The 11,155-nt window shown below is 37.8% G+C and overlaps 1 protein-coding gene across 1 annotated transcript; it reads right to left on the bottom strand.

Annotated features, from left to right (window-relative positions):
• Positions 1-331: 331 nt before the first annotated feature.
• Positions 332-6,702, bottom strand: LOC141550886 (uncharacterized). The gene is given in 2 exon segments (XM_074281994.1): positions 332-5,913; positions 5,916-6,702. Coding segments are annotated over 2 exon segments (1,983 nt in total). The 5' UTR covers positions 6,241-6,702; the 3' UTR covers positions 332-4,255.
• Between the last annotated feature and the right edge of the window lie 4,453 nt (positions 6,703-11,155).

The following is an 11,155-nucleotide window of genomic DNA, read 5'->3' as shown; positions in this document are numbered from 1 at the left end:
AAACTAAGCTCAATGTTAACAAAGTGGAAAAATGCCTATGCAAGATTCCTTCAGAGAAATGTCAACATTTTCTATAATATCAACAATCTGGCCATTTAGAATAGTCGTCATTTGTTTAAATGAGCTAAAGAGAGCTGATTTTCACCTTCTTAGACTCTGTACAGTGTTCAAGACTATCAAGATTTTTTTTTTTTTCTGGAGCTGATCACTCTCTTGTGTTCACTGTTCCCAGCTTTCTGTCAAAGTATCATATTATATGTCTGAAAATGACACCTGTACTATGCAATAATATATGTAAAGCACTTTGCAAACCTTACAGCACTATATTAATATGAATTATTATTACCATTATTATTGTTATCTCCAGGACAAAATACAAACTCTTTAGCACATAAAGCTCTTTACAAATTGATCTCATTCAACTTTTCCACCCTTTATATACATTATTCTTCTTCGTGCACTGTTATTCAGATGGAACAGGTCTTGTTATCCTGCAAGCATAACATTCCTGTCTGTGATTTTGCATTGGCTTTCCTCAATGTCTGGAACGTATTCCCTTTTCACATTTACCTCTTGGAATAACTGGTTTCCTTCAAAACTCAATTCAAGCATCATCTTCAATATGAAGCCTATTCTAGTCATACCAGATGCTAATATTTTTATACTATCACAGATTTATGGCTGGCAAGACCCTAAGAGATCATCTAGTAGAACCCCTCATTTTACTGATTAATCATTAACCTCCTTGGACCTAGAGCTAAAGTAACTTGCCAAAGGTTACACGTGTAGTTAAGTGTCAGGGTTAGGATTTGATCTCAGTTCAGTGACTCCAAGTCCAGCTTCTCCCCAACCTCCACAGTACCTCACTTCTTCCCATCCTTATATCTGTTTGCATGAATATATACATATGCTCATATGTGTTTAAGAATATAAGCTTCTTCAGGAATGGATAGGACTTGCTTTTGTCTTTGCCTCTCTTATACTGCCTGGAATATGGCAGTGTAGCTGCTTAATAAATGTTAACTCAGAGAAATTAACAACCAAGGCAAAGATAATAACTTAACAAAAGATCAAATATCTGGTATCATTAGTTAAAAATATATAGCTATGAATATCCAAACAATGACATTGATTTAGTTCCATGTTAACTGGATACCTAATGGCAAAAATGTCTTCCTGGGGAACATAGTACAAGGTCTGAAAGTTCCTTTACCTGAGAATGTCCTCACGCTGAGAAAAGGAAAGAGAAAGGTGGCAGAGAATCTTGTAGTACTCAGGATCTCCATCTTCATCCACTAATTCTTTTTAAGAAAAAAAAAGCTTTAATGGGAGGATTGGTATAGCTAAAAAGAAACTCAATAAAGAAAAAAGCAATCGTACAAATATTTTGTCAGATATTAGATAAATTTTATAGATTTAAAGCTGAAGTTACTGTGGAAGCTGTTAAATTCAATTTCTCCATTTTTCAGATAAAGAAACTGAGCCTATTTGTTGTTGTTCAACTGTTTTTCAATTATATCTGACTCTCTGTAATCCCATTTGGGGTTTCTTGGCAAAAATACTGTATTGGTTTGTCATTTCCTTCTCCAGCTCATTCTACAAAGTTAAGTGACTTGCCCAGGGTCACACAGGTAGTAAGCATCTTACACCAGAGAGAAGTCTTCTGACTACAGGTCCAACACGCTATCCACTGTGCCATCTAGTTGCCACCTGCGCCTGAGGGAGCTTGCCCAGGCTAGCATAGCTAGTAACTGTGGCATAATGTGAACTCCAGTCCTCTTGATTCCAAACCTAGAACACTTTATACCATACTACCTTGTTCACAAATGGCCACTATTTCAAATAATTTTTCAAAAAAGCTTATGAAATATATAATGACTGTCAAATAAAGGCCCAGACCTTTGAGCATACACAGTCTGATCTGCTGGGTGCCAAACAACCCATATGAATTCTTAGGAAACCTTTTCCAGCAATCCTGACTTCCCCTTAAAAAAGCATATACATGTAGACTTTTACAATAGCTTTTCTCCTATTGCAAAGTGATAAAGAGCCTTTTAAGTGGATAATGAAACAGAGCTAAATGTGCATATAAAAGAGTTAGGGTTAGTCTTACTGTCACACTCATATCTCCTAGCCAACAAGAAGGAAAGCTATTTTGTTAGTCTGAACTTTTGGTATGTTCCAGTTCCAATTTGGCATCAATTAAAAGTTTTTTTTTTGTTTTTTTTTTTAAGATAGTGATGAATGTTGAAGGATTTGTGGGAAAGCACTAATACATTGCTGGTGAAGTTGAGAACTACTCCAACCATTCTGTAGAGAAAGAGCTTTCAAACTGTACATACCCTTTGATCCAGCAGTATCTCTACTGGGCTTGTATCCCAAAGAGATCATGAAGGAGGGAAGGGGACCTACATGTGCAAAAATGTTTGTGGCAGCCCTTTTTGTAGTGGCTAGAAACTGGAAACTGATTGGAAGCCTATCAATTGGAGAATGGCTGAATAAGTTATGGTATATGAATGTTATGGAAATTATTGTTCTGTAAGAAAAGATCAGCAGGATGATTCCAGAGAGTGACTTACATGAACTGATGCTAAGTGAAATGAGCAGAACCAGATCATCGTACACAGAAACAAGATTATGACAATCAATTCTGATGGATGTGGCATTTTTCAATAATGAGGTCATTCAGGCCAGTTCCAATGATCTTGTGATGGAGAGAGCTATCCACACCCAGAGAGAGGACTGTGGGAACTAATTATGGATCATAACAGAGTATTTTCACTTTTTTTGTTGTTGTTTGCTTGGATTTTGTTTTCTTATTTTTTTTTTCCTTTTTGATCTGATTCTTCTTGTGCAGCATGATAATTGTGGAAATAAGTATAGAAGAATTGCACATGTTTAATATACATTGGATTACTTGCCATCGAGGGGAGGGAGCAGGAGAAGGGAGGGAAAAATTTGGAACACAGGGTTTTGCAAGAGTGAATGTTGAAAATTATCTATGCATATATTTTGAAAATAAAGACCTTTAATTAAAAAGAGATTTTTTTTTCACAGTACATCTGTGTGGTTTTATTTATTTATTAATAGTTTTTATTTACCAGATGTATGCATAGGTAATTTTACAACATTGACAATTGCCAAACCTTTTGTTCTAATTTTTCCCCTCTTCCCACCCCTCCCAGATGGCAGGTTAACCAATACATGTTAAATATGTTAGAGTATAAAATACAATATATGTATACATGACCAAACACTTGTTTTGCTGTACAAAAAGAATTGGACTTTGAAATAGTGTACAATTAGCCTGTGAAGGAAATCAAAAATGAAGGCAGACAAAATAGAGGGATTGGGAATTCTGTGTAGTGGTTCATAGTCATGTCCCAGAGTTCTTTTGCTGGGTGTAGCTGGTTCAGTTCATTACTGCTCTATTGGAACTGATTTGGTTCATCTCATTGTTGAAAATGGCCACATCCATCAGAATTGATCATCATATAGTATTGTTGTTGAAGTATACAACAATCTCCTGGTTCTGCTTACTTCACTCAGCATCAGTTCATGTAAATCTCTCCAGGCCTTTCTGAAATCCTCCTGCTGGTCATTTCTTACAGAACAATAATATTCCATATTATTCATACACAACAATTTATTCAGCCATTCTTCAATTGATGAGCATCCACTCAGTTTCCAGTTTCTGTCCACTACAAAGAGGGCTGCCACAAACCTTCTTGCACATACAGGTACCTTTCCCTTCTTTAAGATCTCTTTGGGATATAAGCCCAGTAGTAACACTGCTGGGTCAAAGAATATGCACAGTTTGATAATTTTTTGATCACAGTTCCAAATTGCTCTCCAGAATGGCTAGATGTATTTACAATTCCACGAACATTGTATCAGTGTCCCTGTATTCCCACATCCCCTTCATCATTCCACATTATCTTTCCCTGTCATTCTAGCCAATCTTACAGGTATGTAGTTCTATCTCAGAGTTGTCTTAATTTGCATTTCTCTGATTAATAATGACTTAAGAGCACCTTTTCATATGGCTAGAAATAATTTCAATTTTTTCATCTGAGAATTGTCTATTTATATCCTTTGACCATCTATCAATTGGAGAATGGCTTGATTTCTTATAGAGTCAATTCTCTTTATATTTTGGAAATGAGACCTTTATCAGATGGGTTCTTTCATATCTAATAAGAAATCCTCTATTTGCAAAAACTTTATAACAATGATTACAGTTATAAAGTTTCTCTTAAGTGTGGGTACGCTTGTGGTCAGTAAAACTAGAATTATATCTAAAAGCCTTTCCACAAAAGTTACATTCATAAGGTTTCTCTCCAGTGTGGATTCTCTGATGTATAACAAGTTTTCTCTTTTGTCTAAAAGCCTTTCCACACTGGTTACATTTATAAGGTTTCTCACCAGTGTGGATTCTCTGATGTATAACAAGTTTTCCCTTTTGTATAAAAGACTTTCCACACCAGTTACATTCATAAGGTTTCTCACCAGTGTGGGTTTTCTGATGTACAGTAAGATATCCCTTATCTCTAAAACCCTTTCCACACTGGTTACATTCATAAGGCTTTTCTCCAGTGTGGATTCTCTGATGTCCAATAAAACCTATCTTGCTTCTAAAGGCCTTTCCACACTGGTTACATTCATAAGGTTTCTCTCCAGTGTGGATTCTCTGATGTACAGTAAGATCTCTCTTGCTTCTAAAGGCCTTTCCACACTGATTACATTCATAAGGTTTCTCTCCAGTGTGGGTTCTCTGATGTACAGTAAGATATCCCTTATTTCTAAAACCCTTTCCACACTGGTTACATTCATAAGGCTTTTCTCCAGTGTGGATTCTCTGATGTCCAATAAAACCTATCTTGCTTCTAAAGGCCTTTCCACACTGGTTACATTCATAAGGTTTCTCTCCAGTGTGGATTCTCTGATGTACAGTAAGATCTCTCTTGCTTCTAAAGGCCTTTCCACACTGGTTACATTCATAAGGTTTCTCTCCAGTGTGAATTTTCTGATGTGCAGTAAGACCTCTCTTTTGTCTAAAAGCCTTTCCACACTGGTTACATTCATAAGGTTGCTCTCCAGTGTGGATTATCTGATGTCCAATAAAAACTCCCTTGCTTCTAAAGGCCTTTCCACACTGGTTACATTTATAAGGTTTCTCACCAGTGTGGATTCTTTGATGTATAACAAGTTTTTCCTTTTGTCTAAAAGACATTCCACACCAGTTACATTCATAACGTTTCTTACCAGTGTGGATTCTCTGATGTACACTAAGAGCTTTCTTGTCTCTAAAGGCCTTTCCACACTGATTACATTCATAAGGCTTTTCTCCAGTGTGGATTCTCTGATGTACAGTAAGATCTGTCTTTTGTCTAAAAGCCTTTCCACACTGGTTACATTCATAAGGTTTTTCTTCAGTGTGGATTCTCTGAGGTCCAGTAAGACCTTCCTTGCTTCTAAAAGCCTTTCCACCCTGGTTACATTCCTTAGGTTTCTCTCCTGTGTGGATTCTCTGATGTACAATAAGATCTGTCTTTTGTCTAAAAGCCTTTCCACAGTGGTTACATTCATAAGGTTTTTCTCTGGTGTGGATTCTCTGATGTACAGTAAGATGTCCCTTTTGTCTAAAAGCCTTTTCACACTGGTTACATTCATAAGATTTTTCTCCAGTGTTGATTCTCTGAGGTCCAGTAAGTCCTTCCTTGCTTTTAAAAGCCTTTCCACCCTGGTTACATTCATTAGGTTTCCCTCCTGTGTGGATTCTCGATTGTACAATAAGATTTTCCTTTTTCATAAAACCTTTTCCACATTCAGTACATTCACAGTGCCTCTCTCTAAGCTGGATTCTCTCCTGTCTTGCACAGCTTTCTCTCCAAGTAAAGTCACAGGCTCCATGAATAGTTGCTTGGGAGTTTCTAGCACAGAATGGCTTAGCTCTGCAGGAGTTTCTTTCATTTCAAATCTGAGCTCTGGAGGGCAGCACCTCAGGTCTTCTTGGTCCAGCATGCACAGTGCTTCCCTTTGCTCAAAATAAGAGATCATCTTTTCTCTGGGAACTGGAAGCCCCAAGGAAAGCAGGTTCCGGGCATTCTCCACCATGACCTCCTTGAACATCTCCTTCTGAGAGGGGTCCAAGAGCCCCCACTCCTCCTGGGTGATGTCCACAGTCACTTCCTTGAATGTCACAACCTCCTGAGGAGGTCCGAGGCTCCCAGGGCGCATTCCCTCTGGCTCCAGGCTTCCTGGGAGCTGCAAGCACAGGCTTCGGTGCAGGAATGCAGAGAGAGCTCAGGTGCAAGGGAAAAAAAGAGGAGAGTTCCGAGTTTGCCGGGGAAAAGGGGGGAGAGATCTGACCTATCAGGGAGAAAAGGGGAGAGAGCTGAGCTCAGGGGAGTGGTGGAAAGGGAGAGATCTGAGCTCACAAGGTGAAAAGGGGAGAGCCTGGAGGGACTGGAAGGGAAAACCAGGGAAGGACCTGAGGACAGACCTAAACTCCCAGGCAGAACAGGGAAGGCCTAAAAAGAGATTTTAAAAAATAAAAGATTTTATTTTAAAATTATGAAGTGGAGGACTTCCAGCCAAGATGGCGGCGTGGAAGCAGACAGCTGCTTGAGCTCCTCATTTTCTCTCAGAACTTACTTCATGACAAGCCTCTGACTTAATGCTTGACCCAGAAAGAAATCCACAAATAATCACCAAGAGAAGACATCCTTGAAAGTCGCCAGAAAAGGTCTGTGTTTGCTCGGGGGAGGGTCAATCAGACTGGGCGCAGACTGAGGGCAGGCAGCCAGAGCAAGACAGGCAGTTCACACAGCTCAGACCAGAGGGGGAAGGGTGTGATCTCTGCCGTTTCTGCGAAAGGGCTTTTGCCCCAGTGTGGATGCTCCATCTTGGCAGCAAGCCAGGAGCAGCAGAGAGGGTGTAAACACCGGAGGTGAAGATTAAAACCCCAGAAAGCCAGCGTCTCTCAGAGCCTGGCCACCCCCAACCCCCACCTGGACTGACTCGGTGCGTTCTCAGAGCCTCAGAGCGCAGACTCAGTACAGTCACTGCTGTTCTGTTAGTGGCTCTCTGCTGCCCTACCCCCAGTCTGTAGAGGAAGCCCATTAATACCATCCAGCCCCATCCCCCGCAAAACAGACCAATTGTTTCTCTTGTCAGTTTGTTTTCTTTGATTCCTACTCTGACAAAATGAACAAAAAATTCAAAAGGGCTCTAACCATTGACAGCTTCTGTGTGGAGAGGGAGCAAACTTCAAATGCTGAGGAGACTAGGAACAGACTGTCCCCAGATGTATCCCCTAAGAGGGATATGAGCTGCTCCTCAATACAAAAGGCCTCATAGAGGAAATCAAAAAGGCTCTCACAAGAGAGCTGGAAGAGAAATGGGAAAAGGAAAGGGAAGCTTGGCAAGAGAGCCTGGAGAAGTCATCCCATGCATTCAAAGACAGAGTGGATAAAGAAATCAAATCATTGACAAACAAGATTAGTGATCTGGAAATGGTAAACAACTCCAAGGAAAACAGGATTAGTGAGCTGGAAAAGGTAAACAACTCCAAAGAAAACAGGATTAGTGAGCTGGAAAAAGAAAACAGCTCTCTAAAAAATAAAATGGATAAAATGGAAAAAAATTCCATAGAAGATAATACTCAATTGGACAGTTACAAAGAGATATAAAAAAAGTGAGTGAAGAAAATACATCATTGAAAATTAGACTGGAACAAGTAGAAATGAATGACTCAAGGAGAAACCAAGAGGTAGTCAAGCAAAACCAGAGAAATGAAACAATTGAAAAGAATGTCAAGTACCTTACCAGAAAGACAACAGACCTGGAAAACAGATCCAGGAGAGAAAATTTGAGAATAATCGGTCTCCCTGAAAAATGGGAGGAAAAAAAGAGCTTGGACACCATTTTCGAGAAAATTATCAAAGAGAACTGCTCAGACATTCTGGAAACAGAGGGTAAAATAGACATTGAAAAAATTCATCGATCACCTACTGAAAGGGACCCTAAAATCAAAACGCCAAGAAATATAGTGGCCAAGTTCAAGAACCATCAGACAAAGGAAAAGATATTGGAAGCTGCTAGAAAAAAGCAATTCAGATATGGAGGATCCACAATAAGGATAACCCAGGATCTAGCAGCATCCACATTAAAAGAACGCAGGGCCTGGAACATGATATTCCGAAAGGCTAAGGAACTTGGTATGCAGCCAAGAATAACTTACCCAGCAAGAATGAGCATCGTTTTCCAGGGAAGAAGATGGACATTTAACGAAATAAATGAATTCCATCTATTTTTGATGAAAAAACCAGACCTACATAAAAGGTTTGATCTTCAAATACAGAACTCAAGAGATTTCTAAAAAGGTAAAAAGAAATCTTGAGAACTATACTTCTGCCAAAAAAATATGTAAAGAACATATGTACAATTTGTCTAAGAAACTAGAGGTGGAAAGGAAATTATATCATAAAAAAGTGTAAAATGGTGGTACTACATCTCATGAAGAGGCAAAGGTAACCTATTGTATCTGAGAGAAAGAAAGGAGGGAGATGAACATAGCGTGTGTCAATAGACATATTCGATTTATGGTGAAACTTCTTCCACTTCATTGAAAAGTGAAAGGGAAGGAGTAAACTAAGGGGAAGGGAATACAGAAATTTGGAGGAAAACGGGTAAAATAAGGGGAGGAACTTTAAGGTGGGGGACGGATCCTAAAAAGGGAGGGCTGTTCACAAGTTTAATACTGGGTAGGGGGGTAAGAGGGAAGGAAAGGGGAAAAGCATAAGCAGGGGTTAATAGGATGGCAAGCAATATAGAATTAGTCCTTCTAACCATAAATGTGAATGGGGCAAACTGCCTCATAAAGAGGAAGCAGTTAGCAGACTGGATTAAAAGTCAGAATCCTACTATGTGTTGTTTACAGGAAACACACCTGAAACAGGGTGAGACATTCAAACTAAAAGTAAAAGGGTGGAGCAGAATCTATTATGCTTCAGGCAAAACCAAAAAAGCAGGAGTAGCCATCCTCATCTCAGATCAAGCAAAAACAAAAATTGATCTAATTAAAAGAGATAAGGAAGGGCATTATATCCTGCTAAAGGGCAGCATCAATAATGAAGTAGTATCAATATTAAACATATATGCACCAAGTGGTGCAGCATCTAAATTCTTAAAAGAGAAATTAAGAGAGCTGCAAGAGGAAATAGCAAAACTATAATAGCAGGAGATCTCAACCTTGCACTCTCAGAATTAGATAAATCAAACCACAAAATAAATAAGAAAGAAGTCAAAGAGGTAAATAGAATACTAGAAAAGTTTGATATGATAGATCTTTGGCGAAAGCTAAATGGAGACAGGAAGGAATATACTTTCTTCTCAGCAGTTCATGGAACCTATACAAAAATTGATCATATACTAGGGCATAAAAACCTCAAAATCAAATGCAGTAAGGCAGAAATAGTAAATGCATCCTTTTCAGACCATAATGCAATCAAAATAACATTTAATAAAAAGCCAGGGGAAAATAGACCAAAAAATAATTGGAAACTAAATAATCTTATACTAAAGAATGATTGGGTAAAACAGCAAATCATAGACATAATTAATAACTTCACCCAAGAAAATGACAATAATGAGACATCATACCAAAATGTGTGGGATACAGCCAAAGCAGTAATAAGGGGAAGTTTTATATCTCTACAGGCCTATTTGCATAAAATAGAGAAAGAGAGGGCCAACGAATTGGGCTTACAACTCAAATTGCTAGAAAAGGAACAAATTAAAAACCCCCAGACAAACACAAAACTTGAAATTCAAAAAATAAAAGGTGAGATTAATAAAATTGAAAGTAAAAAAACTATTGAATTAATTAATAAAACTAAGAGTTGGTTTTATGAAAAAACCAACAAAATAGACAAACCCTTAGTAAACCTGATTAAAAAAAGGAAAGAGAAAAAGCAAATTGATAGTCTTGAAAATGAAAAGGGTGAACTCACCACTAATGAAGAGGAAATTAGAACAATAGTTAGGAGCTACTTTGCTCAACTTTATGCCGATAAATTCGATAACTTAAATGAAATGGAAGAATACCTTCAAAAATATAGCTTGCCCAGATTAACAGAGGAAGAAGTAAGTAGTCTAAATAATCCCATCTCAGAAAAAGAAATAGACCAAGCTATTAACCAACTTCCTAAGAAAAAGTCCCCAGGACCAGATGGATTTATATGTGAATTCTACCAAACATTTAAAGAACAACTAACTCCAATGCTATGTAAACTATTTGAAAAAATAGGGATTGAAGGAGTCATACCAAATTCCTTCTATGACACAGACATGGTACTGATATCTAAACCAGGTAGATCGAAAACTGAGAAAGAAAACTATAGACCAATTTCCTTAATGAATATTGATGCTAAAATCTTAAATAAGATATTAGCAAATAGACTTCAGAAAATCATCCCCAGGATAATACACTATGACCAAGTGGGATTTATACCAGGAATGCAGGGCTGGTTTAATATTAGGAAAACTATTAGTATAATTGACCATATTAATAATCAAATTAATAAAAACCATATGATCATCTCAATAGATGCAGAAAAAGCATTTGATAAAATCCAACATCCATTCCTACTAAAAACGCTTGAGAGTATAGGAATAAACGGACTATTCCTTAAAATAATAAGGAGCATATATTTAAAACCTTCAGTAAACATCATATGTAATGGTGATAAACTAGAACCTTTCCCTGTAAGATCAGGAGTGAAACAAGGTTGCCCACTATCACCATTACTATTCAATATAGTACTAGAAACTCTAGCCTCAGCAATAAGAGCCGAGAAAGAGATTCAAGGAATTAGAGTAGGAAATGAAGAAATCAAATTGTCACTTTTCGCAGATGACATGATGGTATACTTAGAGAACCCCAAAGACTCTGCTAAAAAGCTATTAGAAATAATTCAGAATTTTAGCAAAGTCGCAGGTTACAAAATAAATCCACATAAATCCTCAGGATTTTTATACATTACCAACCCAATCCAACAGCAAGAGATACAAAGAGAAATTCCATTCAAAATAACAGTCGATAGTATAAAATATTTGGGAATATATCTACCAAAGGAGAGTCAGGAATTAT

This window comes from Sminthopsis crassicaudata, chromosome 1 (assembly GCF_048593235.1).
Source record: "Sminthopsis crassicaudata isolate SCR6 chromosome 1, ASM4859323v1, whole genome shotgun sequence".
In the NCBI taxonomy this organism is placed as follows: domain Eukaryota; kingdom Metazoa; phylum Chordata; class Mammalia; order Dasyuromorphia; family Dasyuridae; genus Sminthopsis; species Sminthopsis crassicaudata.
The sequence above is the reverse complement of the archived record's forward strand: the minus strand, read 5'-3'. Positions and strand labels throughout refer to the sequence as shown.